This window comes from Nomascus leucogenys, chromosome 16 (assembly GCF_006542625.1).
Source record: "Nomascus leucogenys isolate Asia chromosome 16, Asia_NLE_v1, whole genome shotgun sequence".
Taxonomy (NCBI): Eukaryota; Metazoa; Chordata; class Mammalia; order Primates; family Hylobatidae; genus Nomascus; species Nomascus leucogenys.
Genome location: NC_044396.1, coordinates 2,449,154 through 2,468,498, shown reverse-complemented (window position 1 = coordinate 2,468,498; position 19,345 = coordinate 2,449,154). Strand labels below are relative to the sequence as shown.

Below are 19,345 nucleotides of genomic sequence, written 5' to 3'. Positions count from 1 at the left end.
CATGTTTCTCAGACTGGAGTCTAGACTCTTAAAAATAATGTAATAAGAAATAACAATTTTAGAAACTCTAAAGCTCTATTCTATGAAAATGTTTTGAAGGCCAAATCAGCTTTAAAAAATATGATAATTTGGCTGGGCGCGGTGGCTCTTGCCTGTAATCCCAGCACTTTGGGAGGCCTAGGCAGATGGATCGATCACCTGAGGTCAGGAGTTCGAGACCAATCTGACCAATATGGTGAAACCCTATCTCTACTTAAAAAAAAAAAAAAAAAAATTAGCCGGGTGAGGTGGCGTGCGCCTGTAGTCCCAGCTACTTGGGAGTCTAAGACAGGAGAATCGCTTGAACCCAAGAGGCAGAGGTTGCAGTGAGCTGAGACCACACCACTGTACTCTAGTCTGGGCAACAGGGTAAGACTCCGTCTCAAAAAAATAAAAAAGATAATTCAAGCAAAATCACAAAATTTTTAAAGTCTAAACCTCGTAAAGTCCCCAGAATACACTGGATTCATGAACCCAAATTGAAGAAACAAAAAGGATGGAGCCCTGAACTGTGTGCAAGGACGGAGAGTGCCTCAAAGATAAGGCAGAGGCAATGTTTGCCCTGAAAAAGCTTAGTCTAGCGGGCGTTCAGCTTCTATATGAACATGACTATACCACAATGGAGAAAGGGAAGATGACATTAGAACCACAAAGACAGTGTTGTGGAATTAAGACAGAGACTGTGAGTGAAATGGCATTTGCTCTGGCCTTGATATATAAAGAGGCAAATAAAGAGAACTGCACAAGCAAAAATAGAGAGGTGGTAACCAGAGAGCAAATAGAGGAAACATTAGCTGGAGAGAGTGACCATTAACAGAGAAATAGGAGATGGGGTTGGAAAGGGAAGGATTTTGTCCAAACTCAAGGTAGGCCTCTGAGGGCAAGCTAGCAGAGTACTCTTGATTCTGCAGGCAATGAGGGTTATCTGAGATTGTGAGAAGAGGGTGAAGTAACCAGAGCAGGTCCTTGGGAAGATTAACCAGTGGCAATCAGAGTGGAAAGACCCTCCAGCTTGGCCGGGAAAGTCAGTGAGACCATGAGCATCTGAGGGGTGGCAAATTACCAGGGATGGCAGGAGGGATTTGAGCACTATTTCCAAGGCAGACATGATAGGGGGTGGCAACTGCCCAGCAAGGGGAGTGCAGGAGCAGGCGGAAGCAGAGGAGGCTCTGGAGGGCCAAGCACAGTTCGTGGAGGGTGATTATGACATTCAGAGGAATGGAGTAAAGCTGAAAGGGAAAACTGGTAATTCCATTTTAGGAAACAGCATTGGGAAGCAAGTAAGACATTCAGATGGAGGAATTCTATAGGTACAGGTGCTCCTTGACTTACGATGGGGTCACATCCCAATAAACCCATCATAAGTTGAAAATTAGGTAAGTCAAAAATGCATTTAATATACTGAACCTACCGAACACCAGAGCTTAGCTTAGCCCAGTCTAACTTAAATGTGCTCAGAACACTTATATTAGCCTACAGTTGGGCAAAATCATCGAACACAAAGCCAATAGGCTTGTAATAAAGTACTGAATATCTCATAGGATTGATTGAGTACTGTACTGAATGCATACCAATTTTACACCACTGTAATGTGAAAATCTTCAACTGAACCATCGTAGGTCAGGGACCATCTATAGTCGCATATCAAAGATAAAAGCAAGCTAAATAGCTATCCCATAGAGACACCAAAATTATGTACATTAAGTTTAAAATTCAGAATATGTGCTTTAAGACCAATGTCAATAAAGTGCTGCAATTCTAGAATTCGTTTCTATTATCCCAAGCCGGTCTTCCAGGAACTACTTTTTTACCATGGATGTAAGCGAGAGCACCTATAAAATCTGTTTAATGAAGCCAGGAATCAGCTTTGACATGGAAGGCGTCTGGCAACAGCTTTATAACATCAGAAAAACTCAAACTTGCCTACATATGTATATGTATGTATAGGGGTGTGTGTGTGTGTGTGTACACACACATGTATACATACACACACACATGCCTATACCTATACAGGCTTATATAAAATAAAGTGTTCTCTAGCCCTTTCTACTTAAAGGGAAAGCTATGTGTGTGGCTAGAGTGACCAAACATTTAGCTTTACCCAGAATCGTGCTTGTTTATACCTGCTTTTCTGTAATTACAGCAATTACAAATAACATCCTCTTTCTCTCTCAAAAGTATTCCAGTACATTTATGACTACCATTCTGCTAGGTTGTAATGTCTTTTTCACTTCAAGAACGAACCCATATTGTTCCTGGAATCCTAGCTGCTTCTTTTCTTCCCGTACCCTCTCCTGTCATCATCTTTTGCAGAAGACCAAATTTCTAGTCACCCTCTCAGAAAGACCCAGTCAGCCCTGTGGCACAGTGGTCTTTCTTGGAAGTGACATGCCAAAGTTACAAATGTGAAGGCCTTCCAGTGGCTTTTTTAGTGAACTGTGTTGTCTTTGTGACACACATACTTCTACTATACTATAATTGTATGAAAATTAGTAATCTATATAGTAACTCTATGTTGACAGAATTTTTATTATCAATAATAGATGTATACAATCATAAAATATACATAACATAAACACCCATTACATACTATACATGTGATATAAACCCTGACCGTATCCCATAAAAATAGGGTTTACTATGGTTCCCTGGTTTGGAAAATGTGTACTCTCTGGATATGTAAAAACAAAAATAAGCTTTTCAATAGTGTTTTTATAATTCACAATTCTCAAATAGTAAGTTAGAAAACTTATCACAAAGACTGAACTTTCAGTTCTCCAACACCTGCCCGGTGGTTGCATTCCGAATCTCACGCTACTTCTCTGATTGTTCCATCAACTTAACAAAAGAGCATAGCCTGATTTTACTGCAGTAGGACCATAAGAAATAAATGCACCCAGAGTGCTGTGATCATTATGATGGTTTCATTGAGCTGTAATCCATGTACTTGGATACTACTTCTATTTATTTTTTAAAAATGTGTTTATGTCACTTTGCCAAAGGATTGGAGTATTACACTAATGTCATTTTGGCATTCACTGTTACCTAGGGCAACTTTTGTTTTACCATCTCTTTTTCAAGTCATAATTTTATACTTATCCATTTATTTATTATTAATCATTTTACATGAAAAAAATAATTCTTTTTTCCCACTGCAGCCTTTTTTGGAAAATACCTCAATGAATATAATGGCAGCTACATCCCCCCTGGGTGGCGAGAGTGGCTTGGATTAATCAAGAATTCTCGCTTCTATAATTACACTGTTTGTCGCAATGGCATCAAAGAAAAGCATGGATTTGATTATGCAAAGGTAATTTTCAGGCACTTTTACACTGCATCAATTTACTTTGTGCATAATGGGGAAAAGCCATTTTCAGTGAGTTAAACTATCCACAAGATTGGCTTTCTATGTTCTCACAATGTTAGCATGAGAAATGTTAAGGTAATTTTAAACTCTAGGCAAGGAAAAGACTCTCAAGGAACGTTGCCTTTGTATAGTGATTTCCCTCATTAGGATGAAAGGCAATCAGGCTTTGATGAAAGTATCATCAAGAAAATCAAAATTCTCTGCTCTGTCTTACGATAATTTTTGTCCTCCCAGTTCCCCCGGACCCAACCAAGGACTTGTCCACATAATCAAATGTTCATCTTGTACTGTTTTACTTTTCATTGGGACAAAAGTATATTTTGTCTGTGGTTTCAGATTTAGGCACAAGCATAAGAGCAAATAAATATGATAATTAAAGTTTGAAAAACCACATTCCTTGCTTTTACTCCTGTCTGACCAAGCTTAGTAAATGTGACAAGGACACCTGCCCTATCACAGCAAGCGTCCACAAAAGTCTCTAATGCTATCAATTCTAGGATTTCCACATCAGTTCAGAGAAACTGAAATCAACATGTCCCACAGTTCTTTGACCAATGGGTTCTAGTTTTGACTTAAAAATTCACAAAGATTTTGTGATAGCTGACTTAAGTTTAAATTTTTTTCAAATCATAAGAATGAAGGGGAAAATATCTTTGAATTTAGCATGCTAATTTGCCTAAAATATCCCCTTCCCTGCCAGCCATACCTATCTCTTCTTCATTTATCTAAAAGAAGCTGAGAATCTGCTCTATCTAGCAACCTCTCCCAACAGGCTAGATCATTTGGTAGAAATCAGAAGGAGAGAACTTGACTTAATGTTGGCATATTGCTGTCTTTATGCTTGGCCTGATTTGAGCACAAGGGACTTGGTGGGAGATAAGATGTAAGTTCAGCTCCTTCATACCCTTCAGAAAACAATGAATGCAAATGAATTCATAAACATTGCTAATAGGCTTCCAAACTCATGAAAGTTAAAAGTTAGCAGAGACCTTGGAGGCAAATTTGAGCAATGTCCTCATTTGCAAAGATGAGAAAAAAAGCGTTCTAGAGCGGCTCAACCACTCATCCTAGGTCATATCCCCAGCTGTGGATACAATCATTGCATGCAAATGGTGCAGACCATGTGCACTAATTGTCACTGCTCTCCTTTGCTGTCTGTAGGGATGCTTTTTCATGCTCCTTGTTGAAGTTATTAACCTTTCTTTCCCTGTTGTCCTAAAGAGAGCAAAGTAATCAAGATTCTCTCCAAATACTAAATCAGCGTAACTTGTTCATTATCACAGCTGATTAAGTGTCAAAGACAACTGTGTCTGAAAAGAATATATATCTTTTTTCAGTGAGGAAAAGAATGAAACAGACACCCCCTTGGAAGAGGAAGGGGATAGCCTGTAGACTTGCCCTAACAATGACATGTGACACACACCATCCCTCTGATACTGCTTTTGCAGCTGTTCTGGTCCTTAAATCCACAACATGTGATTAGCCATGCCTGGAAGCCTTCAACATTTGCAAATATTGCCTAAACACTTTCTGAATAAAGTTTATACTGGAGCTCCAAGCCAATGACACACACTTAAAAGAAGCAAGTGGTTTAAGTTTTCATCTTTTCTTTCCTTTTCACTCCATTTCCTCCCTCCCTCTTACAGACCTGCGTCAGCCCCCCTGACTGTGGGTTAAGTCATTTTATTAGCAAGTCAGGCTCTAATCCCAGCAGCTGTATTGCTTTAGTTGTGCAATTAACACAGTATAATCTGCAGGAAATCAACTGCTCCCTATTCAAGTGTTTCAAGTAAATTAACTGATCAAATGTTACAGCTTTTCCCTGTGCTCCCGGATTTTGGCCATGGCTTTGATTACTGATTATCGTAATTCCCACAGGTGGATTTTTCGTTTGAAGAAAATATCTTTTCTTGTGTTTGTGTATTCGTGGGCGTGTGTGTGTGCGCGTGTGTGTATGCGTGTGTGTGTTCTGCAACTGTAAATTTGAAGTGGGCGTGGGTGTTTCCTGCCCTTAATTAAATTTTTTGCCAAGGAATTACATCAATGAAACCTGAGACTGAAATATGTATCCGGTGTTTCATGCGTTCTAGTGCTTTTATCGACAGATTAATCATTATCTTGGGCAAACACGACTTGACTTCTTTTTTCCCCATTGCTAAGTTGTGTATTACTTAAAATCCATGTTTCGCATGTTACCAAGCCAGCAACCCTAGAAAACAACTGGCAGCTGATTTTCTCTATTATCAGAAATGTTTGGCTGCCTTGGGAGGTGCAGCCTTCCTTCCTGCTGTAGACCTTACCACTTCTTGCAGTGAATTGCTTCTGAGGAAAGCAGTTATTCAAATGTGATCTGATGAATGTCACCTTTTGTAATTTTTGTTTTGTGTCAAATGTATGTTTCAGGACTACTTCACAGACTTAATCACTAACGAGAGCATTAATTACTTCAAAATGTCTAAGAGAATGTATCCCCATAGGCCCGTTATGATGGTGATCAGCCACGCTGCGCCCCACGGCCCCGAGGACTCAGCCCCACAGTTTTCTAAACTGTACCCCAATGCTTCCCAACACATGTAAGTAACAAACTCAACTCTGCGACCTGCCGAACATGCCTTTCCCTTTTCGCCTCACCCCACTTCTCTCCTTTACCCCGTTTCCTTCCACCCTGCGTATCCACAAGGCTTTCTTCATGAAAGGATAACTTAAGAGCACACCACGGAACAGGCAGAGCCGCTGAGCCTGAAAGAAAGCGCCTTATCTGGGTGGTTTGAGGAGGAATCAAATTTCCAGCATTTACAAGTAGCTAAATAGAAAGGAAGAGATGCACATAGAGTGAATGGGGGCAAGTTTTACAAGAGTTTCCTTTCGTTGTCTTAAATAATATTCGTGTGTCTGATCTAATAATAATGATGATCAAATAGTATGCTTTTCATAGCTGCACAGTGGGGACCTCTGGTCTGGTTATAGAAACATGGATTTATTTTCCAGGCAAATACCATAGCAGCTTTGCTGCAGATGTGCAATTAGAATTCCTGCAGAAGGCAGCTTGAGTGGCTTGCCCAAGAGGGCTTCTCAGGTCACAGCTTTAAAATAACCTGATTTTTTTTTTAAAGAGGCAGGAGTCTTGGAGATGGGGGGTGGGAAGGCACAAGGGAGAGGGCTGATGGCATGGGGGGATTAGACAGAACAAAGAGCTGTCGTGTGCCCACAGTTCTCACCAGCCAAAGGTGGAAAAATCTGGATGTTTTGGCAGCAAAGAACATGATTTTGTTGTTCACTCAGTTGACACCATTTCTTCCTAAGCTTTGCCATCAATATTCAGTCTTCCACACAGAGCAGTGGAGTTGGCTCTGTGTCTGCTGAAAGCCTGACCATTAGAGAGACAGGGAACAGAAAATCGGTATGTTTCCTATATTGTGAAATCTCCAAAATTGGTTCTTAATCTATTTGTACTTAAATATCATCTCTTTTCATCCACACTGGTTATTAGCCAAGATTCCAGGCAGAAAGAACCTTATGAAAATAGGTAAGTAACTATTCAGGCTCTCTAGTTGCTGGTCACTATACATCCCTACAGAAGTTTTTATAAAATGTTCTTTTTTTTTTTTTTTAAGACAGAGTCTTGCTCTGTGCTGGAGTACAGTGGTGCAATCTCGGCTCACTGCAACCTCCACCTCCTGGGTTCAAACAATTCTCCCACCTCAGGCTTCTGAGGAGCTGGGACTACAGGCACACGCCACCACACCTGGCTAATTTTTTGTGTTTTTAGTAGAGATGCAGTTCCACCATGTTGGCCAGGCTGGTCTCACACTCCCCTGACCTCAAGTGATCCACCCACCTCGGCCTCCCAACGTGCTGGGATTACAGGCATGAGCCACCTCACCCAGCCTTATAAAATATTTTTATTTGTACCTTAATGTAACTAATTGACTTATGACTCTTGGTCAGTGGTACACAGATCATCTCTATGATATCACGTGACTTAGACCAGAAAGAAGGAGGCCAGAGCTGACTCAGGACAAGAACTAACAGTATGAAGCCAGGGTGGGTTACCTACTGAGCATGCCCAGGAACTCAGAGGATGGAAGTGTTTTAATGCACAAAATATCATCAACAAATCATGGAGGTTGCCCCAGCACCTAGGAATATAGCTGGGATAAACCATTATGTTTTGGAGTCAACTCCATGGGTGAATATTTAAGCTTCTGAAGATCTTCCACTGTATACAACTCTGCAAGTAAATTCATGAATGAAGCCCATGTGTGACAAGTGGCTCTCCATTATAGCTCACTTACAAATTTAGTAGCCAACTGATTCAACGAAAGGAAAAAGTCCTGCGGGCTTTATCAATACCCCGGAACCCCTCTGTTTCCATTTCTGTTGAATCAGAAATCACTTTACCTTTCTTTATTGCATTAGCAGAAACCCAGCCTAAGGTGACTTCCTATAACTGTAAACTTTACAGATGTTCCCCCAAGCTGGACGAGAAGGGGTTGACAAAACAGAGTGTTTTATGGCTCCTTAAAAGTCAGCCTGCCTTTGAAGCTTTGAGGCAAGGTCCTAAGCCTGCAGGAAAATCAGCCTCATGTCAAGAGGTTCTAAGAGCTCAGTTGCATGGATTCAATATTGCATGAGGGGAGGAGTCTGCAGAGTTCTCAGGGTCTCAGCAATAGCTTTTTGAAAAACATCTCTGTGCCGGCCAGGCGCAGTGGCTCACGCCTGTAATCCCAGCACTTTGGGAGGCCAAGGTGGGCGGATCACAAGGTCAAGAGATCAAGACCATCATGACTAACACGGTGAAACCCTGTCTCTACTAAAAATACAAAAAAAAAAAAAAAAAAAAAAATTAGCCAGGCGTGGTGGCAGGCGCCTGTAGTCCCAGCTACTCGGGAGGCTGAGGCAGGAGAATGGAGTGAACCCGGGAGGCAGAGCTTGCAGTAACCCGAGATCGCGCCACTGCATTCCAGCCTCAGCGACAGAGAAAGACTCTGCCAAAAAAAAAAAAAAGAAAGAAAGACAAAAGAAAAACATCTCTGATTCCAGTAATTAAAAATTCTACTTCATTCCACAAATATTTATCAGTGCCACATGTGACACTATGCAGCCCAGCAGGGATATAGATAGGCGTGAGGAAGACACAGTTGCTAACATTTGAGGACTGATAAGCTAAGACAGGGGTTGGCACACTGGTACCCACAGTCCAAACCTAGCTTGCCACCAGTTTTTGTTAATAAAATTTTATTGACACAAAGCCATGCTCATTCATTTATGTATTGTCTGTGGCTGCTTTACAATACAACAGCCAAGTCGAGTAGTTGTATCAGATACCATACAGCCTGGAAATACTATCTTATCCTCGATAAAGTGTCTTTGCCTCAACCTCTGCTCTAGGGGCAGGATGGGCAAGTGTTCCAATGGTAATATCACCAATAGGGCCAGAAGTGACAAGCACAGAGCAGACGTTCGCAGAGCTGTGGAGCGGGGAGGGAGAAGCCTTCATATCTTTGAGGGAAACCAGGAAAACTTCGTGGATCAAGACTTCAAAGTGGGCCTCAAAAGATGGGTAAAATTTCTGCAGATGATTGTATAGAGATTGGGTTTCAGGAAGAGAATATGGCAAGGACATGTGGTCACTGTTTAAGGGAGACAATCTAAGATGTGTCCTAGAAACTGGAGAATGGGCTACAAAGAAAGCAGCACTAAGGGACAATGCTGCAAAGGGAAACTATTGCAGAATATTGAGGGTGTCGGTGAGTTTGTATGTAACTGCAAGCAGAGAGTCACTGGAGGTCGGGTAGTAACAAAATAGGAGGTGGCTCAGACATTTCCACATGCAAATAGATTCAGTAGTTCCTTTTTAGTTCAAATGAACCATCTATTGCCCTTATTAGTGATTCTATAAAGTAAAATCTACACAGGGCAGAGTGTGGCCTTAGAGGCTAACAAGCCTGGTTTCCTGCCTCAGCTGCCTTCACTAAGTCTAGAGGTGCTTTCTTTAATCTCTGGAAACCTCCACTGTTTCATCTGTAAAATGGAGATAATACTAGCACATTGCTGTGATGTCATGAACAGAAATTAAGAGAGACAGTGTAGGTAAAGTCCCCACATAGAGCCTGGGACATAGAAGCCACTTCATAAGTGTCAATTCTTATTGATCCTTTTTATTAAGAAACTACCAATATTCTATCACTCCTGACCTACAAAAGGGCAATTTCATACGGCTAAACTTAAGGTTTAGGGGAAGCAGTGAGAGAAATGACAACTTGATGCTTGTCCATTGTGACATGACAGACCTCTTGACAAGCTAAGACTCCCACTGTGATGAGCCTCTCACACCTGGCCATTCCATTGGAACAGACAGGATAAGGACCAATCTGAACTGTGTTATCTTTCCCAGGTGCAAGTGTGTGCTATGGGTAAGTGCCAGTTTGGAGAAATCCCTTAGCCACAGGAAATGAAAATTCATGTGGTTGGTTGAAGGATTCAGCTTCTCTTTGCTGCTAATCCTTGGGTTTTGTGCACCTAGAATGTGGTCTCCTGCAGGCCCTGAAAGCCTTGAATTCCTGGCATCTTTGTTGTGAAGGTCTCCCTGGCTGCTGCTGGAGGAAGGGGCTGAAAGGAGTGAGTGTGTGCACAGGTTCAGAGTTCAGTCTTCAGACAAAAGGAGTGAGATAAATTGAAGACAAGCTGCCAATGATAGTGCATGGAGCTACGCAATGACCATCTTCCTTAGCGAAAACATTAGCAACACCTCAGGCAAAGGGATGCAAGCAGTTAAGTACTTTGCAGAAATATTTGGCAGGCCCTGCAAACACTGAGCAAGAAACCATAGGTTCTCCCCAGTTGCAGGGATGCAAGTAACGTGAACGCTTTCCTTTCAGTCTTCTTCCTCGGTGGTCAGGCGTCATCCGGATCGCTTTCATCTGGCATTGGGTTATAACTACCTGACCCCCTCAGACTGGGGTGAATGTATCATCTTTCCAAGGTGTTTGCCGTTCCCAACAAAGAGAGGAAGCCGGTTTGCTATTGGCCTGTTAGCTTTACAAACTGATGGTAGAGCTTACACTTACCAAGGAAGAGTGAAAGGGAATTATCGACCACTTGTTGACAGGGAAAATAGTTTAATCAAACTGTAACTCAGCTACTCATGGCCACTGAGAAATCTGAGAAAGCTTCTGTCATAATAACACACATAATAATCCTATTATTAGAAAGCCCTGTGCTCTGGCTAAGACTCTACTATACTTTTCAGTAACTTACTTCCCCAGAATCTCCATAGGGATGCAATTCCTTCACCCCTGCTTTAAGGTACTTCTCTCTCCTCACCTCAGTGATGTCACGATATACACCTGTGGACAAAAGCCATGACAGGGAAGGAGATGCCCTTTACATCCCTGGTGATTCTATAGGAAACTAAGGGACCTCCTTATCCCCCTTCTATGAACTATGCCCCTGTCAACTTTAAAAATTTGTTGTTGTTATTCCAATTTTTTTTTTTTGAGATGGAGTTTCACTCTTATTGCCCAAGCTGGAGTGCAATGGCACAATCTCGGCTCACCACAACCTCTGCCTCCAAGGTTCAAACTATACTCCTGCCTCAACCTCCCGAGTAGCTGGAATTACAGGCATGCGCCACCATGCTCAGCTAATTTTGTATTTTTAGTGGAAACGGGTTTTCTCCATGTTGGTCAGGCTGGTCTTGAACTCCTGACCTCAGGTGATCTGCCCGCCTCGGCCTCCAAAGTGCTGGGATTACAGGCATGAGCCAGCACTCCCAGCCTGTTATTCCAATTTAACAGTTCTTTCTTCCCATACCTGTAAATGTGTGTGACTGTGTGTGTGTGCTTGTACACTCACACACACACAAATACACAAGTTCAAGTGAAATCTAAACGCTTGGTAAAACAGTCCATGTGCACTAATTTGCAAGAGTTGTTGTGAAAGTAGAGCTTTTGAATAAACATAGGATGTCAAAGGAAAAACTCCCTCTGTGTAAGCCACAGGACAAAGGTTTTGAAACACCTTTGTTATCTAAAGCTGGAAAGAAATGTCTTGCCTTAAAAGAATTTGCACATTCGTACCTCTTTCCACAAATACGTAAAAGGACGTGCTTTTGAAGATGAGAAAAGTTTAAATTCTATAAAAAAAGAAAATCAGGTTTGGGCAGAACTTACTGCTCCCTTTTCTCTGTTTCTACCTTGTTCTTCTCTGGGTGGATCGTTCACTACTTATCCTGTCAGCGTTGGTGTTGCTTGTTTACTTAGATCCCTGAAGGCCCATTGCACAACTCCAGGGGGCATTCAAATACAATATCATGTGAATGATGCCCTGGAGTTGTGCAGGTAGCTTCGTCCTGAAGACAGTGCCTGGTGAACATGCCGTCGGACAAACTAGTTGCACAATTCACTGTTGCTTAGCAAATGAGTACACATGTTCACCTCACCAAATAGCTGACAGGAAAACATTTTAAAATAGTATCAAAATATTTAAACAGTCAGTTTTATGAATTTAAAAGACACCTAGAGATACTACAATTCCGTAGTGTTTTTAGATTAAAAAACAAAGACCCAAAGTCTATATTTTTTAATTGAAGGCCCAAATGATTTTGTGAAGGTCACGTGAGTATTTAGGGACAAAACTAGAGCTGAAACTCAATTCTCTTGGCCCCAGGTGATCTTCTCACTCCACCAGACTTACTCACTTCACATCGCAGTCACAATTCAGATTAGAGTTATAAACAATTCTATCCATTTGCACAATTCTAACTGGTGTTTATAGCTTCATTAAAAGACTCTGAATTATTTTTCTTATATACCTCTAATTGAGATCATTTGGTATTATCCTGCATGTGTTCGAATGTTACCTATCTACAGATATTTGAACTTAGGTGGGGAATATCTCCACAGAATCCATTAAGTAAGTTCAGTTTTAGTGAAAACTGAGATGGTGCAGCTTGAGAGATTAAGTGTAGAATTTCCAATTTAATGCTTTGAATGTATACCTTAAATCTGTATCACTGGCTTATTCTGGGAATTGAAGTCTTATTTCCTTTCTCAGAGAATGATGGTTCTGCTACCAGTAACCTTTAAGGGTTAGATCATTAGGGTTTTTTGTTTGTTTGTTTGAGACTAAATAAATGAAGAAAACACATGTTCAGATACAAAACACTAGCAATATATTAATTTTCACTGGAGTGACACCAAAGGCCATCGGCATTAAAAATGAACTCCTAAGTTCTTTTCAATTCCCCAGATATAGATTTAATATACAACACATGCATCTCTTGAAACTCTTTCTTTGCTAGTAACAATTATTCTCCTGAAATACCCACCTGTCAAAAAGAAAGGTAACATTATTGATTTTCAGAATTCTTATTTCTGTCGTGTCAATAAGCAATACCGGAAAGAAAATCAAACACTCAGGAGAATTGGCATGATGGTGAAGGTTGAGCTTACAAGTACAGTGGACTCAAGTATCCATGATCCAGCGTACTGAGCAATAAATCTAAATGAGCAGTGACTACAGGAAAACAATAAGCAGGGAGGCCTCGCTGGGGAAAGCTAAACTTTTATATATGGGAATAGTCTACGGAGGATTACAGGGATGTTTTCTTGTGGGTATAAGGTCTGGAGTGTGCAGTACTGGATGAAGCCCTTATCTAACAGGCAACAGAAAGGTCTTCCCAGGTTAGGCACACGTGACTACCTCCAACACAGAATTTTTTTTGTTTAAGAAAGCAACAGAAATTTGAAAATGATAATCTGGCCTTTTGTCCTCTCAATTTTAAAGCAAATAACCAGTATTGTGTTATCTACCTTTTCATGGATGCATCCAGTGTGCCTAGGAGGGCCAGACTTTATTCTGTATTTGCGAAAAAAGTAGACCCAGCAACTGATGGGAGGATACCTGATTGGGAAGCAGGAGCAGCTGGTATTTTAAAATCAGGATGAAAGCTAAGATTTTAGGACTTACTTTTGATAGGAAGAAATGGATATATCAATTTTCCTTTTAATGAGTGGGATTTTCGAGGTACTTTGTGGGGCCTCTGGTTCAAGACTGTGGCCAGTGTGGTGTTGTAGGAGGGGCACTGATGGAGAGCTATCCCGGTGCATTATTTCTGAGCCACCTCTTTGCACTTTACTTCCTTATTTGTAACTTGGGACTAATGTGCCCTGCTGAGTCCTCAGAGTTGCTGCAACAATCAAATGAGCTATTAAGGGATAAGATCTTTTCTAGCTACCTATGAGAATGGGTATGATATGGTCCCAGAATTTGCTGTCTAGAGCCACAGAAATCTCTTAATCCTCACAAGAACTCTTTAAAGTTGTTATCCCGATTATATAGATGAGGAAACTGAGACTTAGACAAAAAGTTGTCCAAGATCACATAATATTAAGGAACAGAGCTGGGATGAATATTGGAGTCTAATTCCAAAACATTCTGGAATAACTCAATAAGTGGTTTTCCATTTCTCCCAAAAACAGTTACCTGCATTTTTCAGTGGCTTGTGTTCCGGCCGACAGCTCCAGGCCCTGTTTGAATAATTAGAAGGCAATCCTTAGTTAGGGAAGCAAGCTTTAATTATCACTGGGGAACAGAAGGCCGCATCTTCAAGGGATTTGGCAGACCTCAGCAGGGGGCAACCACAGGCCTTTGGCAAAAGATCACTTTTCAACAACATTGTCAATTCCAGTGACCCCCGACCTTCCACCTGCAGGTCCCTGAACAGCTGCTGTTCTGTGGGATGCAGTGGCAGTCTGTCTTCCTTTAAAAGGCACATGCACACTCTGTCCCTGCTGCCTGCTGAGATCCCACCTGGGACCTCATCCCCAGAGCTGGGGGTCATCTCCTATATCGAGAAATTAAGAAAAATAAGGGGGGGCAGGAGAGGACAGCTTTGACAACAGTCCCTGAACTTTCCTTTTTAATATAAGCCAGATTTAACATATGTCATTCTGTAAATCCGGGAATCCAAATTTGAGGCTTGTAATTTGCTGCAAGTTTCCCTGTTCCTCCAAGTGGGGTGGAGCTATGCCAAGCACATCAAGGTAACTGGTGGAAGATATAATTTCCCCACTGTGAGCCTGCATTTCAGTTCCCTATTGTAATTTTTATTTGTGTTGAGGTTTTGTGGTTTTAAATAAGTCAACCAGATTTATTTTTAAATTAACCCAACCCAACATCAAAGGCAATAAGTAGAGGATGTTTAGGTATTATAAAGAAACCCTGTGTAATCTGTTATAGCTGTATTCTTTTTCAGGGCACGTATCAGTAAAATGGTTAGGGGCCTTTCACGACCAACTTTCTATATTTCTCTGACCTCGAACTACCCCCATGGGCGAAAAACCCTTTTTGAGGGGATTTAGTAGCCCCTCTCTCCTCCTCCTCAACCTCTTAATCTAATCCTGTTTGTAACGCAACATGCTCCATGAAGAATAAGAAACATGGGCTTAAGTCCCTCCCCACTTCCCTTATGACTGTGGTTTACTTTTAGATATGAAGAACTCTTTCAGGCCAAAAAAAAAAAAACGGGACCATTTGGTTCATGAATCATTTACTTTGGTAGGCAGGAGAAAGTTTATATTGAAAGTTTATCTTAAGGATGACAGGTCATACCTGAATAGTTTGTTTTGGAATACTATGGATTTTTTCCAACCCAGATAATTACATGAGAGTTACTTGTTTATTGGCTCATGGAGGAAATTCAAGTGCCTCTGTTCTAGGCATTTTAAGTGCTATGTATATATGGTGGTTGTTCCTCAAAACAGCTTTGGGTTTGTTTTTTGTTTTTTGTCGTTGGTGGTGGTTTTTTGAGATAGAGTCTCGCTCTGTTACCCAGGCTGGAGTGCAGTGGCGCGATCTCGGCTCACTGCACCCTCCACCTCTCTGTTTCAAGAGATTCTCCTGCCTCAGCCTCCTGAGTAGCTGGGATTACAGGCGCCCACCACCATGCCCAGCTAATTTTTGTATTTTTAGTGGAGACGGGGTTTCACCTTGTTGGCCGGGCTGGTCTCGAACTCCTGACCTCAGGTGATTCACCCGCCTGGGCCTTCCAAAATGCTGGGATTACAGGAGTGGGCCACCATGGCTGGCCCAAAACAGCTTTTTAAGAAAAGTGCTATTAACCCCATTTACAGATGAGCACATTTGAGCCACACCCTCTTTTCCATGCTTTAAATCTTGTCTCTTTCTTTAAACATGAGTTACTTACACTTCTGAGCATAACTGACACTTTTAGAGACAATGTCTTCTAAGCTCAGTGTTATATTATTTGTGCTGCTGTGCTTCTACTGGGTAACCAGCACCCATCCTGGTCACCAGGGTAACTTTGTCAACCAAGAAGGCCAAGGATCCCAAACCAGCATTTTCTACTATCAAAAGAGAGGTTCCGCAAATCCACTGGCAGAAGAGAATACATAATAGCAGGTGGCATTTATATGACCCAGTGTGCATGGCAGTGTCCCAGCGTATCACCATGAATCTCAGAAACTCCAGGCTTTCCCCGTGGGAAATCCACACCACCACAGAACCAGTGGAGGACTCAGTCAAGACTCCTGAAATCAAAGAGCTCACAGTGACTGATTCTTTCCCTAGTTTTATAATATAAATAATGGCATGGGGCCACATTCAGCCGTCATTATCCACAACATTTCACTGATGGGATCCTCCTCAGACAGAGATTGGGAATCAGATTTCTCGGTCACAGAAACTGTCGCTCATTCTGTGAGGCTGCCTATCTGTAAAGTTGTGGTTCATATTAAAAGCAATCTCAGATGTAGGAAGCACCCCTCACTTTCCTTCTTATTAATTTTGTTAAAGAAAATGGGCTTTGGAATTCAGTCCTGTTTCTACCACTTACTAATGTTGTTAATTTGGAGGAGTTCCTTAACTTTGCCAAGCCTTGATTTTCTCTGCTGTAAAGGGGGAATAATAAACCTATTTTACACAACAGCTGAGACAATTAGGTGAGTTAATGTATACAAAACGGTTTGCACAATACCCAACACATGTTAAACTCTCACTCAGTTTTTAATATTAACCTCTATGTGCTTAATAACTGAAGAAGAAGATTCAAATAGATTATAGTCTGTTAAAGAGTTCAAATATAAACAAATAATTATCAGGGTGAGAATTGCCATAGCATAGATATGTTACGTACCCATGGCAGAGCATGAGGTGGCAGCATCTAATGGTTGAGGGAGTTGGGTGAGACATCAAGAGAGAGTGACGTTTTTTTGAGTACCAAGTGGAAAGCATGGGATACCACATGGATCTCTGCAGTAGATTAAATATAGACTTGAACTAACCTATCCTGGAACAATAGGACTATTTCCTTGTGGCTTACAGAAATTATTCCCTGCACCTATATTGATTTGTTTACTAAATGAATAGCTTTATTGGTAAACATGTATATTGTGGAAGTAGACTTGGTTATCATTCCCACAAGTCCAATTAAAGTAATGGTATCTATATAAAAACTCATAAAAACTAGATACGTAAGTAATCAATAAAATACTCTTCTCAAGTATTCAAGAGAAAAAATGTGTTGAAATGATGATTCATCATTCCACATAACATATTTGTGACTACATTTAATAGCCTATTAGCAATAAAATTTTTATGAGTTAGCATCATATGAGAATATTCCCTTGTATCTAACTGAGACTTTATCTGTAGGTTTGTAACATAACCATAATTATCTTGGTATGTTTCTTACACATCTTATTCAGTGAACCCAAATGAACTTCTAATTACATGTTCAGCTGCCAGTCATGGCTTTATATGTTTGAATATATATACCTTCAGAGGATATTTGCTATTTGGGGTGGTGAAGACTTCATCTTCTTATAAATGCAAACAGAAGATAGTTGGAAGAGGAAAATGTTTTAGCAGTGTCTCAATTATCTCTCCTTAATGATTATTTCACAACCTCGAGATATTTTCCTAAAAGACTAAGTAAGAAATATATAGTAAGATTCCTTTCTGGATATTTTCAGAACTCCTAGTTATAACTATGCACCAAATATGGATAAACACTGGATTATGCAGTACACAGGACCAATGCTGCCCATCCACATGGAATTTACAAACATTCTACAGCGCAAAAGACTCCAGACTTTGATGTCAGTGGATGATTCTGTGGAGAGGGTAAGCACATGAACCTACCTCAGTGATAGTTTCTGGCCCAGCTTCCTTTGTGTAGACTTATTCTTGCCAATCCTGTTTGGTTTTTTCCTCTTCATTTTCCAGCATCATTTTGAGAGAGAAAGAAAGAGAGAGAGTATGTGTTTAGTGGCTTAATCATCCTTCCCTTATCTTGTCCTCATTCCATCTACCTCTCCAGGGTTGTTTTCTTATGGATCCAGTAAAAAAGAGGCGAGAAAAATCAAATCAGTGTAGATCAGGGGCCACATCCTCAAAGGCAATAAAGAATGATGGAGCTTGTGCTGAACTTGAAGTTAAGGGCCCCATCTAAAGGAACAGCAATTACTCAGCTCCAGCTAAATTTTGCCATGTAGAAATGTGGATCAAGTATCAGCATGTCTTCTGACTTTTTTAAAGAAGCCAGAAACACAAAAAATTTTATTTGAAATTTGCTGAACTTTGAAACATAGTATAAGCCAAACAATACGTTCCCCAGGGTGGATTTAACTGGATCAGGTTCAGAAGCAGCCTGTTTTTAACACTTGGTAATTAGATATGTGATGATAACTTTAACAATGGACTTTCAAAGTACAACCTATAAAGTTTGATGGTAGAGGTTGTTGTGTGGGGTGTTTTTGTTTTACCAAACAAGCAAACAAAAAGCCTATAAGTAGAATGTGCTAGATTCCAAAAAGTTACGTTTCAACTTTACCATTGGACATTTCCCTCCCAGACTGTAAGCAAATAGAAAATGTGGATAATGTTATTAAAGCAACTCTTGCCTTTTAAAAATAACAGGAAAAAGATTTGGGGGCAATCGTGGCAACACTATTGAGCATCATCTTATACCAGCACAATTGATTTTGACTTGTTCCTGTGCTGTATTTCAGCTGTATAACATGCTTATGGAGACGGGGGAGCTGGAGAACACTTACATCATTTACACCGCCGACCATGGTTACCATATTGGGCAATTTGGACTGGTCAAGGGGAAATCCATGCCATATGACTTTGATATTCGTGTGCCTTTTTTTATTCGTGGTCCAAGTGTAGAACCAGGATCAATGTACGTATTTCTCTGTTTGCAACATTCAACTGTCATACCTCATGTGTGTCTAAGATAATTCAATTACCAGTCTCAGTATCTGGTTTCCTTTCATCCAAAACAAAAAAGGATGTGTGTAGGTTGGTTAATTTCAAAGATGAAAACCTTTTCCTCCCTGCCACATCTTAAATTAGCTCAAGTACACTACTTAAAGAGAAAGGAAAAATAAATGTATCAATGACTAATTCTCTCAAATTGACTGGAATCCATGTCTTTTTGGTCTGTGTGCACAGACAGGATGTGAACTTCTGGGATATCACCCTTCTTTGAATCAGAGATATGCTGTCATTAAAAAAAAAAGAAGAAGAAAAAAAAAAGAAAAACCAGACACCATCCTTTTAGTGTTTAACTTTTAAAAATTATTCCGAAAGAAATGTTTTTAAAAGATAAATTTTTAAAAGCTGGCTTTTCTTTTAAAGGAAAAAGAGCTAAAGGACTAGGCTGCTATTTCTGTCACTATAGGCAGGTCACTGCTTCTCTTTGCATCTCTATTTTCCCATCCTGAAATGGCCTTGCCTATTTTCCCGTCATAAAATGGCCTTGCCAATCATCTCAGGATGTTTTGAATAAAATGGGATTGCACCCATGAAAGAATTATGGAAAGACTAAAAGAAAAAGTGGAAGTAGAATCCAGAAGCTGGAATGGCCCTTAAAAAGCATCTAGCCTGGACCCCTGATGTAACAGTGAA

At 40.7% G+C, this 19,345-nt stretch overlaps 1 protein-coding gene across 1 annotated transcript in view; it reads left to right on the top strand.

Moving 5' to 3' along the window:
* Positions 1–19,345, top strand: part of SULF1 (sulfatase 1) — a 162,515-nt gene that overhangs the window by 87,243 nt on the left and 55,927 nt on the right. The window contains exons 6-9 of the mRNA XM_030795160.1: positions 3,198–3,349; positions 5,810–5,979; positions 17,404–17,554; positions 18,442–18,617. Of these exons, the coding sequence (XP_030651020.1) occupies positions 3,198–3,349; positions 5,810–5,979; positions 17,404–17,554; positions 18,442–18,617 (649 nt within the window). The remainder of the gene's footprint in view (positions 1–3,197; positions 3,350–5,809; positions 5,980–17,403; positions 17,555–18,441; positions 18,618–19,345) is intronic.